At 38.9% G+C, this 23199-nt stretch overlaps 1 protein-coding gene across 1 annotated transcript in view; it reads left to right on the top strand.

The window, feature by feature from the left end:
* PCDH15 (protocadherin related 15) overlaps positions 1 to 23199 on the top strand; it is a 741840-nt gene that overhangs the window by 622815 nt on the left and 95826 nt on the right. The window contains exon 24 of the mRNA XM_049646661.1: positions 22106 to 22233. Within this exon, the coding sequence (XP_049502618.1) occupies positions 22106 to 22233 (128 nt within the window). The remainder of the gene's footprint in view (positions 1 to 22105; positions 22234 to 23199) is intronic.

A 23199-nucleotide genomic window follows, 5' to 3' on the forward strand; every position in this document is an offset into this window, starting at 1 on the left:
ACAGTATATATATACGTGTTCATGCATACTTCTTTAGAATGTACCCAGCATGTAAATGTTTTGAAAATAGCAGGTATGCCAAAACACTTGGCAATTTTTATGGCCAACTCTATTGCTTTACATTTTAGGGTGATGGTGAGTACCTACTTGTCCATTATAACATTTAGTCACCAGAATAATCCTCTTGTCTTTCAACAGGTTACAGGTGAGAAGGCAGGGCTTTTTCCTTGTCCGAATTCAGTCAAAAAGTACTCAAGGATGTGGAAAGGGGGTTTCTCATTTTGAATTCATGGTGTTCCTTGCCCAGTGCTCTCATGAAGAAGGGATAAAGGATATTTTCAGAAAGGACAAATAGAAACACTTGCACTGAGAAGATTTAATTTTAGCCCAGACTGTGCACATAGTCCTCTATTTCCCTGCCCCATTGTACCACTATTTTCTCAGCCATGGGACAGATATAAAAAGTTGGGAAACCCTCAAAATTCCCTAGTAAAATGTTAGTTCTTCCTGTGGTTTTAGGCGTAAACTTACAAATACCTAATACCTAAATATTAATGTAGAATATGCTAGACTGTCCTCGCTTCCCATAAGTCACAAACTTTAGAGAGGTTTAAGGATTATGCTGGATTTTTTAAATTATCCAAACTGAAGGGAGGCCATAAAGTGAAATGGTTAGGAATACATGTTATCAGAAGTTTGGGTCTGAATCTTCTGACCCTTCTTCTGGTTGTACAATCTTGGACACATTGTTTGATCTCCCCAAGCCCCATTATCTGTATCAATAAAATGTGGATAATCAGTAAGTGTTATTATGGGATAAATGGAAGTAATGCACAGAAAAGCATTTGGCTGGGGAAATCTCAGCTTTTAAGTGGTGAGCATTATCATTGCATTAGTGGAACAAAATACCACAGATGAGGTGGTTTAGAAGTGTATTTTCTCACAGTTCTGGAGGCTAGAGGTCCAAGATCGAGGAGACATCAGGGTTGGTTTCTGGTGATGACTTTCTTCCTGGCTCATACATGGCCACCTTCTCTCTGTGTCCTCACATGGGGGTGGGGCAACACAGAGCTAGACAGAGACAGAGAGACAGGGACCTCTCTGGTCTCTGCTTCTAAGGTCACTAATCCTTTTGGATCAGGGTCCTACCCTATGACCTCATTTGACCTGAATGATCTCCATAGTGGCCCTCTGTCTAAATACAGCCACATCAGGGGTTTGTGCCTTAACATATGAGTGTAGGGAAGACACAATTCAGCCCATAGCAACTGTTCATGACCACTGTCAGTAACGCCATTTGTAAATGAGAAAGAGTTACAGATATTCCTGTGTTTGTATTTTCACAGAATTTTGCTTTTCCTAAATTTATCATTTGTGAGCATCCCAAAACCTTCCTCTTTCACGAATATGGTGACTTCTCTAAAAGTATACTTTTTTTTATTTTTTATTTTTTTTAAATTTACATCCAAATTAGTTAGTATATAGTGAAGCAATGATTTAAGTAGATTCCTGAATGCTGCTTACCCATTTAGCCCATCCCCCCTCCCACAACCCCACCAGCAACCCTCTATTTGTTCTCCATATTTAGGAGTCTCTTTTGTTTTGTCCCCCTCCCTGTTTTTATATTATTTCTGTTTCCCTTCCCTTATGTTCATCTGTTTTGTCTCTTAAAGTCCTCAAAGGAGTGAAGTCATATGATTTTTGTCTTTCTCTGACTAATTTCACTTAGCATAATACCCTCCAGTTCCATACACGTAGTTGCAAATGGCAAGATTTCATTCTTTTTGATTGCTGAGTAATACTCCATTGTGTGTGTGTGTGTGTGTGTGTGTGTGTGTGTGTGTGTATACCACATTTTCTTTATCCATTCATCCATCGATGGACATTTGGGCTCTTTCCATACTTTGGCAATTGTTGATAGTGCTGCTATAAACATGGAGGTGCATGTGTCCCTTCGAAACAGCACACCTGTATTCCGTGGATAAATGCCTAGTAGTGCAACTGCTGGGTCGTAGGGGAGTTCTGTTTTTAGTTTTTTGAGGAACCTCCATACTGTTTTCCAGAGTGGCTGTACCAGCTTGCATTGCCACCAACAATGCAAAAGGGTTCCTCTTTCTCCGCATCCTCGCCAACATCTGCTGTTGCCTGAGTTGTTAATGTTAGCCATTCTGACAGGTGTGAGGTGGTATCTAATTGTGGTTTTGATGTGTATTTACCTGATGATGAATGATATTGAGCATCTTTTCATGTGTCGGTTGGCCATCTGGATGTCTTCTTTGGAGAAGTGTCTATTCATGTCTTTGGCCCATTTCTTCACTGGATTATTTGTTTTTTGGGTGTTGAGTTTGATAAGTTCTTTGTAGATTTTGGATACTAACCCTTTATCTGATAATGTGATTTGAAAATATCTTCTCCCATTCTGTCCGTTGCCTTTTAGTTTTGCTGATTGTTTCTTTTGCTGTGCAGAAGCTTTTTATTTGGATGAGGTCCCAGTAGTTCATTTTTGCTTTTGTTTCTGTTGCCTCCGGAGATGTGTTCAATAAGAAATTGCTGTGGGCAAGATCAAAGAGGCTTTGCCTGCTTTCTTCTTGAGGATTTTGATGGCTTCCTGTCTTACATTGAGGTCTTTCATCCACTTTGAGTTTATTTTTGTGTGTGGTGTAAGAAAGCGGTCCAGGTTCATTCTTCTGCATGTCGCTGTGTAGTTTTCCCAGCACCACTTGCTGAAAAGACTGTCTTTATTCAATGGGATATTCTTTCCTGCTTTGTCAAAGATTAGTTGCCCATATGTTTGTGGGTCCATTTCTGGGTTCTCTATTCCATTGATCTGAGTGTCTGTTCTTGTGCCAGTACCATACTGTCTTGATGATTACAGCTTTGCAGTATAGCTTGAAGTCTGGGATTGTGATGCCTCCTGCTTTGGTTTTCTTTTTCAAGATCGCTTTGGTTATTCGGGGTCTTTTCTGGTTCCATACAAATTTTAGGATTGTTTGTTCTAGGTCTGTGAAAAATGCTAGTGTTATTTTGATAGGAATCATGTTGAATATGTAGATTGCTTTGGGTAGTATCAGCATTTTAATAATATTTGTTCTTCCTATCCAGGAGCATGGAATCTTTTTCCATTTCTTTGTGTCTTAAAGTTTACATTTTTTAACAACAGCACTAACATACTTTCTGTAGGCAGAATACTCCCTCCACCAAGAGATGTCCATGTCCTCAATCCCAGAGTCTGTGAATACATTACCTTGCATGGTAAGGGGTCCCCAGAAGTTTTGTAAACTAAGGATTTGAGATGGATGGCTTACCCTGGATTATCTGAGTGGGCTCAATGTAATCACAGGGGTCCTTATAGGTAAAAGGAGGCAGGACAGCCAGGGTGAGGGAAATGCAGATTGAGAAGGACTCCAGGGGCCACTGAGGCCTTTGAAGATGAAAGGGGACCAAGGCCACGGAGCGCAGGCTGTCAGCTTGGTGAAGCTGGAAAAGGCAAGAAAACAGATTTGTCTCCAGAGCCCCCAGAAAGAAAGGAATGCGGACCCGCCCACGTCTTCATTCTAGCCCAGGAAAACCCACTCTGACCTACACAACCGTAACATACGTTTGTATTATGTGAGCCACTGATTTATAGAAACAACAGGAAACTAATACAACATCCACATTTCCTTTTCATTAAAGGGTAGAGGCTGCTGTCTCTGCTTCTACACACTTTAACATGTTATTTTATTATTTGTTTAAATGTCTATTTATTTTGAGAGAGAGAGAGAGAGAGAGTGTTGGGGGGGCAGAGAGAGAGGGAGAGAGGGAATCCCAAGTAGGCTCCAGCTGTCAGAACAGAGCCTGATGTGGGGCTCGAACTCGCGAACCGTGAGATCGTGACCTGAGCCGAGATCAAGAGCCAGATGCTTAACCAACTGAGCCCCCCAGGTGCCCCTAACATATTATTTCAAATGCTGTTTTTTCTCCTCCTTCAGCAATACCATAGTCATTTTTATCTTCTTCAAATAGTTTCTCATTACTCTAAGAGTGAGAACCAAATATAGAAGACGTGACTGTGATAGTGTGCCCTTTGACGTAGGCTGATCCTTTTATTCAGAAATCTTTTATTTCATTTCTACTATTTGCTAGTCTGTATTCTAGAAACTTGGGGGAAATTATCTCTAGTCTCGAAAGGGTAGTTACCTGGTTTCTGTTGGAGATTTTATTCTTGTTATGGAGAGAGACCTGGGTATGAATTTCAGCCATGCTTAGATAGAAAGTCTGGCTCTTCCTTATAGTAGTTGAGTTATTCTCTTTAAGTCTTCGTTTCTTTATCTGAAAAGCAGAAATGACAGTATCTATTTCATGGATCATTTAAAAGGTTTTAAAAAAGATAGTGGAAACAAAGCAGCTAGTACAAGAGACCAATGCAGAGAAACTATCCTAAAGAGAGTAATGCCTCTCTTCCATGAAAACACAGTAAACCATAGTTGGCTTATTACATTTCTTCTTGATGGATTCTTCTTTACCTGTTTAGATGCAGCTCCTTTATGGTCTCAAGAAAGAAGAGTGTAATGTTTCTTTCCAGTTGTGTGTGTCTGTGTGTGGGTGTAGGATCATGTATGACGATTCAATATTGCCTATGTAACATTAGTCACTAAGTCAATGTACATTTTAACATGCTTAGGAAATGGCATTTCCAAGACATGATCTTTTGGTTTGTGGGCTCATTTTTGTTTGTTTTTTTCTGTATTTAGATATTTTAACAAATTTATCAATCATTGCTTCTATTGAAATAAAACAGCTTTAGCCTTAAAGTATACTTTTTAACTGTATGTAAAATAAAAAAGACAGGGGTCATTTAATGATATAGTCAAACATAATTATTTTTTTTCTCAGCTCTGGTACTGCATTTTAAGCTAAAAAGATCCCTATAGGCTCTTAATATCAGCAGAATGTTTTTACATCAAATATTGTATGGTGTGTCTATTTTTCTCAAAGAATCTTTGCTTTTTTAAATTAGTTCTGTAAATTTGTAGTCTTGTCATATAACCAAAAGTATCGATATCTAATAAGACAGTTTGCTCTTTAATACTGTAATTTGTAGTATTGTCATGTAAACAAAAGTATGGATATTTAATAAGACAGTTTTACCATATTTCCAATGTTGTTTCATTACTACTTAAATTCTTCTATTCGCAGGAAAAATGTGTATTTCCCAGTACATTATTTGATAGTCCCTATGTGATATACCATATGAAAACAATTTTCTTTTGTAATCCAGGGCTAGGAAACTTTATTTTTAAATTCTGTGGCATTGATATTCTTCCTCCTTTTGATGGTAATAACAATGTTACTAATACTTTCCCGCTTCTACCTTGAGATTCCAGAAGCTCTGAGTCCTGTTTGAAGTAGTGAAGTCACCACGTATTCAATATTTTACACATATTTGCCCATCATATGTAGTTCACTATGTGTAATTACTGCCGTGTTATTGATGAGAAACTTTAGCTCGAGGGTGCCTGGGTGGCCAGGCAGTTAAGCGTCCAACTTTGGCTCAGGTCATGATCTCATGGTTCCTGAGTTCGAGCCCCGCGTCCAGCTCTAGGCTGACAGCTCAGAGCCTGGAGCCTGCTTCTGATTCTCTGTCTTCTCTCTCTCTGCCCCTCCCCTGCTCATTCCCCCCTCCCCCTCTCTCTCAAAAATAAATAAACATTAAAAAAAAAAGAAAATTAAAAAAAGAAACTTTAGCTCAGAAAAGATACCTAACCTGTGTAAGGTCACACGGCGTACATGGGTTATTACTGGGAATTTGACCCAGATCCTACCTCCACAGCTTGTGCTTAAACTTTTACTTGACCATTTCACAACTACAGCATTTTTGTTGGTCTTTAAAGGTCCTGTCTTAAGCTACTTTGTGGAGAGAGTTGGCGTTTAATAGACACAAATGAATTAAAATAGTGTTTATTCTGTTTAATATGGGCGGAAAGAGACCAAGCTAAAGGTCATGATCATTGCCTTGCAAAGCCTCTAAATGTATCAGTTTGCTGTCACAAGATTAACACAAAATGCTGGCAGTCCCAGTGAAAAGAAACAATATTGCATTCTTAGCTTCTATTGTCCCAGTTACTCTTTACAGAGAAACTTGAGTTCATTAAATGTTCCTAATGGGAATATGTGTTAATATGGATACAAAGCCAAACTTCAGCTGATGTGGAGAAGATTATTCTTCTGATTATTTCCCCATCACCATTGTGGTAAAAGTGCCAATGTCATCATTTCCTTGGCTAAAAGACTTAGTTAAAAACAAGGATATGCTATAGTAATCTGAGGGGCAGCTTTCAAAGCCAATAGTTACATGCCGTCATTTCCCTAATTCAGTTACCTTTCAGCACACATGCACACAAAATGTATGTTTTAGATACAAGCAATTAAAAACATTCAAAGGCTAATTAAATCAACATCAAAGCTAAATTAGAAAACTATTAAAAGAACCTCAAAAGATTCATTCTCTCTTGCTGTCTAGCTACAGAAAATAAACTGTACATGTAAGTACAATTCTTGCAGAGCAAAAAGCTAAGAAATAAAAAACAGGTTTTTTTTTAATTATAACATACTTAAAAATTTATTTTTCAAAAGAGCATGTGAATATATTGTATTCCTCTGAATTCCATCTAATGAAGACACTATAGCATATTTCTTCCAAGCCTTTTTAAAATCAAAACCTACCTTTTTTTTTTTAACTGAATAACTATCTATAAACCTTTTAGTAAGATCAGATTAAGTTCTTATGTCAGATTATTTTTTTGCTCCTAAACAGTACTTTATGGAAAGAACCGATCATTTATCTGGCATATAAACTAAGGTAGAGGAACACAGAGGAAATTAACAATAGTATAAATACTATGAATCTCCAAAGTCATTCCAAATAGTTTTTAGAATTATGAAATGATTTCAGAGTCACTATTTTCCTCATATCAATATTTTTTTAAAAAATCTGTTACCTTTAAGAGAAGTATTCTTGATCTTAACAGGAACATGCATTTGTTTGGTACTATGGTTTTTAAAGGCTTAAACTATATTATCTTGTTTAATTTATGGGGATAAAATAGAGTGGATTATTTTATTTTATTTTATTTTATTTTATTTTATTTTATTTTATTTTATTTTTATTTAGGGGGTGTGAGGGTTTGGTAACAATTTCAGTCTGAATCAACATTTATTGAACACCTACTGTGTAGAAATCACAGTGCCTCTAAAGAATTAATTTATCAGTAAAGCATGTATGAAAATAATATCAATAGAAAAACAGCATGAAAAGGTATGTGTTTGTGTGTGTTTTCATGAGGAACTAATCATTTTTTTGGCATCAGCAAAGGAACAAAGTAGACCTGGTATTTCAAATATTTTGAAAGTTCTCTGCATAGAATCATTTGAGAATATATGTCATTTACCGTCATTATGATACGTTTCAAAAACTCTATTTAATACATTAGACCATGAAGAATATATAAAAATAAGAAAAACACAATGATTGCTTTCAAGGTTTTAGAGTCAAGTGTATGTTTTCTAATCAGACTAAGCTCCTGTAATCCTAAATATGACAGTAATTATTTCTTTGATGTATTTATCGGTAGTAATTAGAGATGTGATTGGAGTTTGGAACATTCAGGTGGAGGCCGTGTCAAAAGCAGAGGCCAGCGGGCACTGACAGGAGGGCAGGTGACCGGGATTGAACCCCTGACTTTAAAGAGCGCGGTCAGACTGGGCATGACCAATGTAGGATCAAATCCTTTCAGCCCATTTTGTTTGGAGTCCCACCTTACAGACATGTTCCTGCAGGCAGACTCAGGGCAAGGAGTTCTTATATGTCTACACAGTCTCTGCATTCTATCTTCACTCCTCTAATCTCTCCGTCTTTTGTTTTAACATCGGGTTTTTCAGCCTCATCACTATCCAGTTTGGACTTGATAACCGTTGCTGTGGGCGCCTGTCCTGTTCATCATGGGGTGTTTCTCAGCATCCCTGGCCTCTACTCTTTTCCAGCAGCAGGTCCCCTATCTCCCCACTCTCTGCAATTTTTACCACCAAAAATGTCTCCAGATGGGCAGAGGCAATCTTAGTCAAGAACTACTGCTTCAACTCCTTGGACCATTATTCAGAAAATCCTTTTTGAGAACCCGATGCAATGTAGGCAATAGATTCATTGTGTGGAAGGAAGAAACAGATTGATGTGGAGACACCAGGGGCTTCCTGTGTGAACTAACAGCACAGAATTAATTATTGAAAGTCAAGGGAAGAAGGAAAACAATCCAAACTAAATTTGATCTTGAAAAGCATGGAGTCAAGTTGAAGTTAATAGTGTTTCGAACACCACTTAGTCTTCTGAATGCCTTGCACTTCGTGGCGGAGGTCTGAAGGAACAGAAGGCTATGTGAGGAGATTCTGGGCTGACCCATACTTTCTTGTCTGAGCTTTACCATTAAGTGGCTCTGTCTTCTTCTCTGTCTTCAAACTTGTGAATCTCAAGGAGGTGTCTTCCATTCCCTCACCTGAGGCATCACTTCTGGAACTTCTTGGCTCACTGAAGGCAAAGGTGGTGCCCATAGAACAGGTTCTCTCCTACAAAATGAGAGAAAAAGAATGTCAGTGGGTGAAAGGAAATGAGGCATTACGCCCCCAGGTGCATAGGAAGATTATAATGTCTTTAAGTAGGGGCGCCTGGGTGGCTCAGTCGGTTGAGCGTCCGACTTCGGCTCAAGTCATGATCTCACAGTCTGTGGGTTCGAGCCCCGCATCGGGCTCTGTGCTGATGGCTCAGAGCCTGGAGCCTGCTTCGGATTCTGTGTCTCACTCTCTCTCTGCCCCTCCCCTGTTCATGCTCTGTCTCTCTCTGTCTCAAAATAAATAAAAACATTAAGAAAAAAAATTTAAAAAAAAAAATAATGTCTTTAAGTAAAACCCTTGCCAAATAAATCCACCATCCAGCTTGTAATTTCCTCCATCCCTGTGGGTCTCCTCCCAGTGCTTGTGTGGCCTCACCCAGAAGGGGGCTGAAGGGGTATTGGGACATCCGCCCTCGAAGTTGTGCCTCCCACACTATCCTCTTACCCATTTTGTCAATGCCGCTTTCCTTTTATCCTTCCATAGTTGTCTTTTTCTGTTATGTGCTTCCTAACTGTCCTAAATAAACAATACAGTATACACACACACACACACACACACACACACACACACACACACACACAATTCTGCAAATACTCAAAAAAGATAAAAAACAGATTTCCTTAATGGAATTTAAATTAGAGCTGCTTCCAAATTTCTGCCTTTGAAGTAATGAAAACCTAACTTTGGTAGAAGACCATGACAGAGCTCTGAGTCCTTATACACGTGCCATGAAAGTGTGCAAGCCAAGGAATCCTGTGGTATCAGGTGCACTGTTTGTCCGTGGATCAGAAAGTCAAAGTGAACGTTATCCTGGTGATTAAACCATATGGGTGTCTTCCATTTACTTTGTGACTTGCCAGTATTTATTTTACGTTGTTGGATTAGACCTATCGCAATTCTTTTCCAGCTTTTGTCAGGTATAATTGGCAAATAAAATTATTAAAGGACGTACAGCATGGTGATTTGATATGCGTATATATTGTGAAGTGACTGACCACAATCAAGTTACCAAGTACATCACCTTACGTGGTCGTAGTTACCATCCGTTATCTCACGTGTGTGTTTGCTGACAACATGGAAAACCTACTCTCCGCAGACCCCAAGTGTCCAAGGCAGTGACCAACTAGTCACCATGGTGTCCCCCGGAGCCTCAGAACTTCATCGTCCTGTAACTGCAAGTCAGTCCCTTTGACCAGGGCCTCCCCATCACCCCTGCCCCTCCCCCAAGTCTGCTGTTGCCACGAGTTCTACTGTTTCTGCATGTAAGTGAGATCGTACAGGACTTGTCCTTCTTTGTCTGACTTATTCCATTTAACAAAATGCCCTACAGGTTCATCCATGTGTCCCTCACTTCATTTTCTACCTCAGGATTCTCTTGGGATTCTCTCTCTCTCTCTCTCTCTCTCGGGATTCTCTTTCGCTCGCTCTCTCTCTCTCTCTCTCTCTCTCTCCGCCCCTCCCCTGCTCATGCTAGCTCTCACACTCCCTCTTGCTATAAAATAACAAATAATAAAAATTAAAATGAAAAATATTTTCAAATATATTCCCATAGATGTACAGAATAATTATTTGTACTATTAATCACACTTTGGTGCTGCTTTTTTTCCCATTTCAATAAAATTGTGACTGCACAAAACTGCAGTGTATGAAATACAATAAGGTTGTAGTGGTTATTATAAAGTTATTGGGTATAAAAATAGAAAGATGAGATTTACATGGAACCCATCAGCATTATACACTGAGTATATATAAAATATATACAATATTTTCTCTCCACTTCTTTTTCCGGCAGATGAGTTAGAAATTGTGCAGTTCAGTAGCACAGATTTACGATCCAATTCCAATGCAGTTTTATTAAACTGCAGGGTTGTTAGGCAAATATTTTTAAAAATCAAGGCAAGAAACTAACACACACCATATTGAAAGAAGTTAGACCCAAGAAGAGCAACCAAAAACAATTTTTTATTAAAACAATAAAAAAACAACAAAAACTCAGAATTAGGTATGTTACATATATGTATGTTTTATTACTATTATTATTATTATTATTATCCTTATTGTTATGTAAAGATGTCCAAACCTGGCAGAGGAAAACTACATGAAAAATTTAAATAGATAATTCAGTCCTGTGATTATTCTTTCATAATCATGCTTCCCCTTCTCATATAATTACATGGAAATACAATCAATTTATTTTATGGTTTATTTAAAGCGCTGATGGGGCACTTGGTTGGCCCAGTCAGTTGAGCATCTGACTTCGGCTCAGGTCATGATCTCACGGTTGGTGAGTTCGAGCCCTGCGTGGGGCTCTGTGCTGACAGCTCAGAGCCTGGAACCTGCTTTGGATTCTGTGTCTCCCTCTCTCTCTGCCCCTGCCCTGCTCACTCTCTGTCTCTCTCTGTCTCTCAAAAATGAATAAACATTAAAAAAATTTTTTAAAAAAGAAAAGAAACACCAAATGAAATATGGTTAATTTCTGTATCAGTCTCATAACAAATATGGACTTAATTAAGCACAATTGATACTGAATCGTGATATCTTATGTAGTAATGATGTTTGTGAGATAAGTATTTTATAATAGGAAACCTTGAAAAACTTTAGTCCAGATGTTAAAGTGGGATAAATTATTTTACAGAAAATTAACACTCATTGAATATCAATAATGTAAGTAGGTATTTAACTAGATATTTCTACGCATATTAATTTTAGAGAATTTTAATGGCTGCTAAACTGATATCTTAAAGAATTATCGGGGCGCCTGGGTGGCGCAGTCGGTTAAGCGTCCGGCTTCAGCCAGGTCACGATCTCGCGGTCCGTGAGTTCGAGCCCCGCGTCAGGCTCTGGGCTGATGGCTCGGAGCCTGGAGCCTGTTTCCGATTCTGTGTCTCCCTCTCTCTCTCTGCTCCTCCCCCGTTCATGCTCTGTCTCTCTCTGTCCCAAAAATTAAAAAAAAAAAAAAAAAAAAAAGAAATAAGGATAAAAAAAAAAAAAAAGAATTATTTTACTGCAGTCTCTCTGGAATTTGTAAAGTGTATACATGTGATATTTGTATTAGCATATACGTGTCGCTTTAAATTACAACACTGATCTTCCCATGATTTCCCAATACCTAAGGAACTATGAGGGTTCTAAAAGATTTGGTAAAGCACAAATTATCCCTGATGACATCATTCATTTGCGTCTGGGCCTCAACCTTCCGTCATCATCTTGTAAAGTGTCAGAAGGAAAGCAGAGAAGCTTCAGAGTGGAAGTTTATTCCTTTACAATGAGCTTAAAATCAACCTTTACTTTCTCAAGTACTGCAAATAGGGACTGTAACTAATGTGGTCATTAATCAAGAACATAAAAATTTTAAAGGTGATATTGTAGATTAGGATTCCTTTTGTTTAAAAAAAAAAAAAAAAAAAAAAAAAACACGTTAAATCCAGTGCTGTTATCTCCTTGGATTCCAGAGATAAAAATGGTCAGCTGGGAAGATGAAAGTGTTTTTCATATTGGCGAACTCGGGTGGCAGCCGGCCAGGGTGCAGTTAGGAATCCTGGCTCTGCAGGACGGGCACAGGGACTCTGCCATTAGCCCTGCCCCCTGCTGACCCCCTTCTCTGTTGACCTGGCCCCTGTTGATTCTGACTCTTCCAGTTCAGGAATGGTGAGAAAGTAAGAGGCAAACTAAATGGGTAGCAGCAGGGTAGGGTTAAAAACTTGTGGGTGATAAGTCTCTTGTCTCTCTGAACTTTTTCAGGGCAAGCAAGAAAGCAGCCTGTTTCTAAGTTTTCGCTGAGACAGTGAAGGTTATCCATTCATTTATTTAATCCACACAGATATATTGTTCACCCGCGATGTGCTCACCGTGCTAGTGGGTCAGTGTTAATTGGTTATAGTTGGGATACAATAACGCAACAAAATTAGCATAGCCCTGATAAATAATCTGTAGCTCAATCGCCTTATATTTGATCTTAATTGGAATGCGTGAGAAAAGATCACACAGGTACTACATCAGAATACTTCTACAAAGTGGATCTCCCTTTTCTGCAAAGTGGTTACCCACTCATTCCCCATTTTCTCTGCTTTGTGAGTTATTTTTCTACACCGGATTTTAGTAAAGAGTCATTTGTGGATTAGTAACAGGTGCTACATTTCTCATTAAAGGGGTGATGATTGAAGGGGTGAGATTCTAACATTTGATACAGAAATGTGTCCTTTATGGCATATTTACTATGGCAGACATTATACACCCAGTGGTTATGAGTCACGCAGCAGTCTTCTCTCCAGCTACATCTTTTCAGTGGATGAATGGTCGCTTGTGGCCATGATTAAACTTGTTTTCTATTTGTGGACATAATCCCTTCACCCAACCATTGATTACTTTCTTTTTTTGTTGTTGTTTTGTTTGGGTTTGTTTTAAACTTAGTTTTTATTTGAAACCGAATTTCACATAATTGACTTCTGTGCTTACCTGAAATTTTTGCTTTTTAAAATTTAGTTTCACACCATCAACAATATAAAGCAACTTTGCTCAGATTAAGATATAACTTTTGAGGGGCGCCTGGGTGGCGCAGTCGGTTAAGCGTCCGACTTCAGCCAGGTCACGATCTCGCGGTCCGTGAGTTCGAGCCCCGCGTCAGGCTCCGGGCTGATGGCTCGGAGCCTGGAGCCTGTTTCCGATTCTGTGTCTCCCTCTCTCTCTGCCCCTCCCCCGTTCATGCTCTGTCTCTCTCTGTCCCAAAAATAATAAATAAAAAACGTTGAAAAAGATATAACTTTTGAAAATTAGTGGACCAGTTGTAATTTTTCCACGATTGTTCTCTTATTTAATGGTGTGTTACAGTTGTCTTTAGAATTCTCATGTTGAATAACCATAAATAGAGTGAGCATTCACTTGCAGACATACATGAGTTCAGTAAATTATTGTGTGAATCTGTGTTAGGATTTGAACTGATCTTAGGTTTAAAGTTTTGTTGCCATTTCGTTTTCCTTCATTTCTTTAGTTTAGAGGTCAAAGGTCATACCAAAAACACTGAAGCTTCTGGGTGTCATAACTTTCTGGGCTTGAGACCATGGAGTTTCCAGAACCATTTAGATTGAAGAGAATTAGCTAGAAAGCACTGTTTCACCTTTGAAAGTGACAACTGTATAATTCCAGAGTCATTATGGAAGCAGGACAAATTTCCTAAGGGTGAACAAGCACAGGTGAACATCTTTGTGAGGAAATTCTTATGACTGTTAACCCCCAGGTTAGAGGGCAACATTGGTTCAAAGATTGTAGAACAATGAAAAAGAGAGAAAATGTGATCATTATTTAAAATACTTTGGAAAGTATATTTTTCATGGGTATTCAATTTGAAAAGATGAATGAGTTAAAATGAGCACAAGAGAGGCTTGTATGGATAGAGCTATTTCAAACTGGTTTCATAAAAGGAATAACATTCTTATTCACACAATTTAATTTGTGTAGAAGAAAGGAAAACCCCTAGAGCAGACATTTGAGGATTGTCTGACCATCATCCACCCAGTCTCTTCTGAGAACTTCTTAATTTTTTATCTGATGAACTCAGATAAAACCTGAGACATAGTGATCAAGGAGTGGTTATTGAAACCAGAGCAGTCTTTAATGTTTTCAAACTGGAAAATGGTGTGTGGGGGGGTGGGGAGTTATTTGGTAGTACGTGATTTTTTTTTTTAACTTGGTTTTTTTTTTTTTTTGAATTTACATCCAAATAAGTTAGCATACAGTGCAATAATGATTTCAGAAGTAGATTCCCTAGTGCCCCTTACCCATTTAGCCCATCCCCCCTCCCACAACCCCTCCAGGAACCTTCAGTTTGTTCTCCATATCTATTAGTCTCTTCTGTTTTGTCCCCCTCCCTGTTTTTGTGTTACTTTTGTTTTCCTTCCCTTATGTTCATCTGTTTTGTCTCTTAAAGTCCTCATATGAGTGAAGTCATAGGATTTTTGTCTTCCTCTGACTAATTTCACTTAACACCCTCCAGTTCCATCCACGTAGTTGCAAATGGCAAGATTTCATTCTTTTTTGATTACCAAGTAATACTCCATTGTATATACATATACCACATCTTCTTTGTCCATTCATCCATTGATGGACATTTGGGCTCTTTCCATACTTTGGCTATTGTTGATAGTCTCCTTTGCTGTGCAGAAGCTTTTTATTTTGATGAGGTCCCCGTAGTTCATTTTTGCTTTTGTTTCCCTTGCCTCCAGAGACGTGTTGAGTAAGAAGTTGCTGCAGCCAAAATCAAAGAGGTTTTTGCCTGCTTTCTCAAGGATTTTGATGACTCCGTGTCTTACATTTAGGTCTTTCATCCATTTTTTAGTTTATTTTTGTGTATGGTGCAAGAAAGTGGTCCAGGTTCATTTTTTGCCTGTCACTGTCCAGTTTTCCCAGTATCACTTGCTGAAGAGACTGTCTTTATTCCACTGAATATTCTTTCCTGCTTTGCCCATACGTTTGTGGGTCCATTTCTGGGTTCTCTATTCTGTTCCATTGATCTCAGTGTCTGTCTTGTGCCAGTACCATACTGTCTTGATGATTACAGCTTTGTAGTATAGCTTGAAGTCCGGGATTGTGATACCTCCTGCTTTAGTTTTCTTTTTAAAGATTGCTTTGGCTACTCGGGGTATTTCTGGTTCCATACAAATTTTAGAATTGTTTGTTCTAGCTCTGTGAAGAAGGCTGGTGTTGTTTTGATAGGGATTGCATTGAATATGTAGATTGCTTTGGATAGTATTGACATTTTAACATTATTTGTTCTTCCTATCCAGGAACATGGAATCTTTTTCCATTTATTTTTTGTGTGTCTTCTTCAATTTCTTTCACAAGCTTTCTGTAGTTTTCAGTCTATAGATTTTTCACCCCTTTGGTTATATTTATTCCTAGGTATTTTATGGTTTTTGGTGCAGTTGTAAATGGGATCGATTCCTTGATATCTCTTTCTGTTGCTTCATTGTTGGTGTGTAGGACTGCAACCGATTTCTGTGCATTGCTTTTATATCCTGCAAAATTGCTGAATTCATGAATCAGCTCTAGCAGTTTTTTGGTAGAATCTGTAGGGTTTCCCACATAGAGTATCATGTCATCTGCAAAGAGTGAAAGTTTGACCTCCTCCTGGCCTATTTGGATGCCTTTTATTTCTTGTGTTGTCTGATTGCAAAGGCTAAAACTTCCAGTAGTATGTTTAATAACAGTGGTGAGAGTGGACATCCCTGTCTTGTTCCTGACCTTAGGAGGAAAGCTCTCAGTTTTTCCCCATTGAGGATGATATTAACGTTGGGTTGTTCATATATGGCTTTTATGATCTCGAGGTATGCTCCTTCTATCCCTACGTTCTTGAGAGTTTTTATCAAGAAAGGATGCTGTATTTTGTCAAATGCTTTCTCTGCCTCTATTGAGAGGATCATATGGTTCTTGTCCTTTCTTTTATTGGTGTGATGAATCACGTTAATTGTTTTGTGGATATTGAACCAGCCCTGCATCCCAGGTATAAATCCCACTTGGTCGGGGTGAATAATTTTTTTAATGTATTGTTGGTTCCGGTTGGCTAATATCTTGTTGAGGATTTTTGCCTCCATGTTCATCAGGGAAGTCGGTCTATAGTTCTCCTTTTTAGTGGTCTCTGTCTGGTTTTGGAATCAAGGTAATGCTGGCTCCATAGAAAGAGTTTGGAAGTTTTCCTTCCATTTCTGTTTTTTGGAACACCTTCAAGAGAATAGGTGTTAACTCTTCCTTAAATGTTTGGTAGAATTCCCCTGGAAATGCATCTGGCCCTGGACTCGTTTGTTGGCAGATTTTTGATGACTAATTCGAGTTCCTTACTGGTTATGGGTCTGTTCAAATTTTCTATTTCTTCCTGTTTCAGTTTTGGTAGTGTGTATGTTTCTAGGAATTTGTCCATTTCTTCCAGATTGCCCATTTTATTGGCATACAATTGCTCATAATATTCTCTTATTATTGTTTTTATTTCTGCTGTGTTGGTTGTGATCTCTCCTCTTTCATTCTTGATTTTGTTTATTTGGGTCCATCCCTCTTTCTTTTTGATCAAACTGGCTAGCGGTTTATCAATTTTGTTAATTCTTTCAAACAACCAGCTTCTGGTTTCATTGATCTGTTCTACTGTTTTTGTTTTTGTGTGTGTTTTTTGTTTTTTGTTTTTTGTTTTTTTTGGTTTCGATAGCATTAATTTCTGCTCCAATCTTTATTATTTCCTGACTTCTGCTGGTTTGGGGTTTTATTTGCTGTTCTTTTTCCAGCTCCTTAATGCGTAAGGTTAGGTTGTGTATCTGAGATCTTTCTTCCTTCATTAGGAAGGCCTGGATTGCTATAGTTTCCTCTTATGACCACCTTTGCTGTGTCCGAGGTTTTCAGTTGTGGTGTTATCATTTTCATTGACTTCCATCTACTTTTTAATTTCCTCCTTAACTGCTTGGTTAGCCCATTCATTCTTTAGTAGGATGTTCTTTAGTCTCCAAGTATTTGTTTCCTTTCCAAATTCTTTCTTGTGGTTGATTTTGAGTTTCATAGCATTGTGGTCTAAAAATATGCACAGTATGATCTTGATCTTTCGTACTTACTTAAGGCTGATTTTTGTCCCAGTATATCATCTATTCTGGAGAACGTTCCATGTGCACTGGAGAAGAATATATATTCTGCTCTTAGGGTGAAATGTTCTGAATATATCTGTTAAGTCCATCTGGGCCAGTGTGTCATTCAAAGCCATTGTTTCCTTGTTGATTTTTTGATTAGATGATCTGTCCATTGCTGTGATTGGGGTATTGAATTCTCCTACTATTATGGTATTACTATCGATGAGTTTCTTTATGTTTGTGATTGATTTATATATTTGGGTGCCCCCACAGTTGGCATATAAAGGTTTACAATTGTTAGGTCTTCTTGGTGGATAGACCGCTTGATTATGATATAATGCCCTTCTGCATCTTTTGATACACTCTTTATTTTAAAGTCTAGATTGTCTGATATAAGTATGGCTACTCTGGCTTTCTTTTGTTGACCATTAGCATGATAGATGATTCTCCATCCCCTTATTTTCTTTTTTTATTTAACTTTATTTTTTATTTTTTAAAATTTACATCCAAATTAGTATATAGTGAAGCACTGATTTCAGTAGATTCCTTAATGCCCCTTACCCATTTAGCCCATCCCCCCTCCCACAACACCTCTCCATCCCCTTATTTTCAATCTGATGGTGTCTTTAGGTCTAAAGTGGGTCTTTTGTAAACAGCATATAGATGGATCTTGTTTTCTTATCCATTCTCTTATCCTATGTCTTTTGATTGGAGCATTGAGTCCACTGATGATTAGAGTGAGTACTGAAAGATATGAATTACTGCCATTATGATGCTTGTAGGAGTTTCTGGTGGTGTTTTCTGGTCCTTTCTAATCTTTGTTGCTTTTGGTATTTATGTATATATATTTTTTTTTTCATCTTTTCTCCCCTCAGAAAGTCCCCCTTAAAATTTTTTGCAGGGCTAGTTTCAAACTCCTTTAATTTTTGTTTGCCTGGGAAACTTTTTATCTCTCCCTCTATATTGAATGATAGCCTTGCTGGATAAAGAATTCTTGGCTGCATATTTTTCTGATTCAGCACATTGAATATATCCTGCCACTTCTTTCTGGCCTGCCAAGTTTCTGTGGATAGGTCTGCTGCAAACCTGATCTGTCTTCCCTTGCCGGTTAGGGACTACTTTTCCCTTGCTGCTTTCATGATTCTCTCCTTGCCTGAGTATTTTGTGAATTTGACTATGGTACGCCTTGTTGATGGTCATTTTTTTGTTGAATATAATGGGGGTCCTCTGTGCTTCCTGGATTTTGATGTCTGTGTCTTTCCCCAGGTTAGGAAAGCTTTCTGCTGTGATTTGCTCACATAACCCTTCTACCCTTATTTCTCTCCCTCCCTCTTCTGGGACCCCTACTGTGGGAGGCCGGGCCCCAGTGCTGGGCTGAGACCGGGTCGAGCAATGGCTCCCTGTTGACTCAGCCAACCCGGTGGTTCCCTCTCCCATTCCCCCACTTTCATGGGCATACGAAAGCCTTGTCAAGGCTGAGAAAGTTAATTCCTGAAGCCTGTGGTCTGTGGGTGTTGGCAGTAATGTTACCTCCCCTTTTTCTACCCCGGGTCAAATAGAAACAAACATGGGAACTGTGTTTTGCTAGCAGTCTTATCAACAAGGTCTTGCTGTGACCCGTTTAGAAAATTCACAAGGTACACAGAACTAAATGTTTTGGTTGGCAGCGATCGTGTGAAACCTGTTTATTCTTAGAATGGCCTGACCCATAAGAGTCTTGATATAAAAGATTGTGTACAACAACAATAAAGCCGTCACTTGGGCCATCAGCCCAGGGGACCCTCCTGTTCCCAAACTGTCTTCTCTTCTCTCTTTTTTTTCTTACCTTCCCCTACCCTCAGGACCCTGATCTCGGTGTTTGTTGCGCCGGTCGCAACACCCTATGATTCTCATGTTGTTCCATTTAATGAGTCACTGATTCTCTAATTCTTAAATCATGCTCTTTTGACTTAATCTCCTTCTTTTTCTCTGCTTCCTCATTCTCTGTAAGTTTGTCCTCTATATCGCTGATTCTCTGTTCTGCCTCATCCATCCTTGCCGCCGCAGCATCCATCCGTGATTACAGCTCAGTTATAGTATTTTTAATTTCATTCTGGGTATTTTTTACCTCTTTTATCTCCACAGAATGGGATTCTAATCTATTTTCAACTTGAGCTAGTATTTTTATTATCGTGATTCTAAATTCTGGTTCAGACATGTTGCTTGTATCTGTGTTGGTTAAATCTCTGGTTGTCGTTTCTTGATACTCTTTCTTTTGGGGTGAATTCTTTCGTTTTGTCATTTTGAAAGGAGAAAAGGAGTTAATGAGGTAGAAAAATTAAAACTTAAAAAAAACACACACACAAAAATCTAACAAATGATGCTAGATCCTAGGTGTGTTTTGGTCTGGGTGTTAAAAGTCTTTTGACAGATTAGAGAAAAAAAAGGGAGAAAAAAAGGAAATGGTTTGAGAATTTGAAAAAATTAATACACTGAAGTAGACTAAAATGAGATGATGGGAGTAAAATAGAATTTGAAAAATTTACATACAAGTAAAGAATATAGTAGAAAAAATTAAAATATTTTTAATAAAAATTAAAAATAAAAATGAATTTTTTCTCTTTCTGTATTCAAGAAAAAGAAAAGAAGCAAAAAAGACAAAAAAGAGAAATAGAGCAAAGAAATTGTTTGAAAATTTGAAAAAGTGAATACACGGTAGTAGACTAAAATAAAATGAAAGTAAAATGGAATTTGAAAAAATTTACATAAAATCAAAAAATACAGTAAAAAAATTTCGCGAAAAATATTTTTAATAGAAATTGAAAGTAAAAATGAAGTTTCTCTTTCTGCATTCAAGAAAAAGAAAAGAAACGAAAAAGAGAAAAAGGAAAAAGAAAAAAGGAAATCGTTTGAAAATTTGAAAAGGTGAACACACTGACGTAGACTAAAATAAAATGATGGAAGTAAAATAGAATTTGAAAAAACTTACACAAAATTTAAAAATATAGTAATAAAAATTAAAGAAAAATATTTAATAAAAATTAAAAATAAGAATGAAATTTTCTGTATTCAAGAAAAAGAAGTGTAAAAGAGAAAAAAAAGAAAGAAAATTGAATAGATGGACCTGCTAACAGATTGAAATAGGACTGAAATTACTTCGTTTTCCCCTAGAAGTCAGACTCTGAAGCGCTTTATAGTCCATTAACTAAGCCAGCGGTGAGACTTGTGTTCAAGGAGGGAGGTTGGCCCAGTTGGGCAGGGCTCAGTGTAACGGCTCCGTCCTCCACCAGATGGCGCTGCTCGCCTTCTGGGGTGGAGTGTTGCGGCGCTCTTGGGTGCGTATGCGCATGCGCGGCAGAGGTGCAAATGGCGTCAGCCGCCTACCCCGTCTGTTCTCTGTCTTCAGCTCTCGGCCACGCCCCGCTTTCTCACTGTCCGTGACCAGGCCCCAGGCAGTACCTCCCTCCTGAGTTCTGTCTCAGACGCGGCTGTTTTCCTGGCCCCTTACTTCTGAAGGACCGCGGCTTTGGCCCGTTCCGCCCTCTGCGGGAGGGTCTCACCCAGCAATGGCCGAATGAGCAATGGCCGAGTGTCGGCCGCACCCAGGAACGCTTGCGGGACCCTGCTGCTGCCGGTGCCCGAGACTGCGGCCGGGTGCCAGCCCGCCCCAGAAAAAGTTCGTGAGATGGTGTAGCAGGTGCTTTTCAGGGATGATGGAAACTCACAACACGCATCTGGCACCAGGCTTCACCCTTAACGAGGGTGCTTGTTCCAGCCCCAGCGAATGTGGCCGTTTTCTGGGGTCTGCCGGGACCAGGGGGCTTCAACAGTCTCCGGGAAATGTCCTTCCAGCAGTGGAACCGCTTTTCCCCATGTGGCCCGGGAACCTCCCGGACCCCACTCTGCTCCTGGGGATTCGCCCTTCCCATCAGAGCACCGCCAGGTAGGGAGCTGCGGAGTTGCAGCCTTTGCGTTCCCCTTGTTTACAGTCTTAATGGAATTGAAACCCTCTCCTTTCTCCTTTCTCCCTTTTTAGTTTAGTCCCTGCGGCTGTTTCCAATTTTCCACTTTCTCTCCAGCTGCCTTTGTGGAGGGGTGCTTTTATCATATTCTCCCCGACCCCCCCCCCCCCCACCTCTCTCCACCCTCAAAAGCTGTTCCCTACCTTTCACGGCTTCTCGCTCCCCAAATTCATCTGTCCGCACCGCGTACCTGCTGACTTCTTTGGTTCAGGTTGTGCAGATTGTTGTGTTAATCCTCCAGTCAGTTTTCTAGGTGTGCAGGATGGTTAGTGTTGGTCTGGCTGGATTTCATGGACGTGAGACACACAAAAAACTTCCATGCTGTTCCCCCCTCTTGGCTCCCCTCCTCAACTATTGGTTACTTTCAGCCCTAAAATTAAAAAAATATATATATTGTACATTATTAAACTGAGAGACTATCGTTGCTAGTTTTGCACTTAAGAATAAAAAAATATTGTTTTAGTTTATGTCAGTTTATATTATTTCATAAGGTGTTTATAAATTTATGTCACTTTGGTGTCATTGGTAGTGTATGTGAAGTGTTTCTGAACATGAACAGTTGAATTGTTTCATTGAAATTAGTAGAACACAATACTTTAGTGCCTATTAAATCAAGTAAAATGAATTGCCAAGACATTGTAATTAAAAGAAATAGCAGCAACTTCACATTATTATGCCGGAAGCAACATTTTCAGTGTCCTCTGTGTACCTCGGGGTATTAGACTTGCCTTTTGGGAATGACTTTCTGATATAAGCCATTTCCATTGTTTCAGTCAAAAAAAAATACAGTAAGTATTTACTCCAGTGAAATTTTTTTCTAGTAAATAGCCACCAATTAAAAATATATTATTTCTTATCCTCCAGGCAATACAGCTAAAGTGTATATTGAAATTCAGGATGAAAATGATCATCCCCCAGTGTTTCAGAAAAAATTCTACATTGGAGGTGTGTCTGAAGATGCAAGAATGTTTACTTCTGTGCTCAGAGTTAAGGTAGGAGGACTTTTATTAACACACAGAGCTCAGGTAAAGAGCTCAGATTACAGGTAAACTGTAACCACGCAGTTTGCATTAACTGAGTAAGTACTCAGTATTCATGTGGTTTAAAAAAAAGTCTGAAACTCGGAGATACATGAGTTTAAGTAGCCAAACTAAATACAGATTAATTATGAGGCTCATACTATGGAACTTTTATGTTTTATTTTTACTACAAAAACAGGAAAAATTACTTATGATAATTTACACTGAGGGGCACCTGGGTGTCTCAGTCAGTTGAGCGAGTGACGTCAGCTCAGGCCATGATCTTGAGTTCATGAGTTCAAGCCCCACATGGGGCTCTGTGCTGACAGCTCTGAGCCTGGAGCCTGCTTCTGATTCTCTGTCTCCCTCTCTCTCTGCCCTCCCCCACTCATGCTCTGTCTCTGTCTCAGAAATAAATACATTAAAATTTCTTTTTTAATTTACACTGAAAAAGATATTAAATCAGTAAAATGTATGTCTCCTAGTAGATTTTTATGCCTCCATACAGGCATTCAATAGGTTTAATTCAGGATAGCCCCAAAGATTGCAGAATGGAGTTTCTAGTGGCAAATATAAAATTGCCATTTCCTAGTAGAAGAAATAATAACGTATGGTTGCCTGGACGGCTCAGTTGGTTGAGTGTCTGACTTCAGCTCAGGTCATGGATCTTGCACTTTGTGGGTTTGAGCCCTGTGTCGGGCTCTGTGCTGACAGTTCAGAGCCTGGAGCCTGCTTCGGATTCTGTCTCCCTCTCTCTCTCTCTGTCGCTGCCCTGCTCGGGGTCTGTCTCTCTCTTTCAAAAATAAATAAACCTCAAAAAAAATTTTTAAAGGAAGAAATAATTTAATAAATTATTTTTTCTGCAATATTCTAAAATTTAAAATCGTAATTAATCACAGGACTACTAATTTTACACTTTACTAAAAGTTAAAGAAAACT

The sequence above is a fragment of the Panthera uncia genome, chromosome D2, assembly GCF_023721935.1.
Source record: "Panthera uncia isolate 11264 chromosome D2, Puncia_PCG_1.0, whole genome shotgun sequence".
NCBI classification, from domain to species: Eukaryota; Metazoa; Chordata; class Mammalia; order Carnivora; family Felidae; genus Panthera; species Panthera uncia.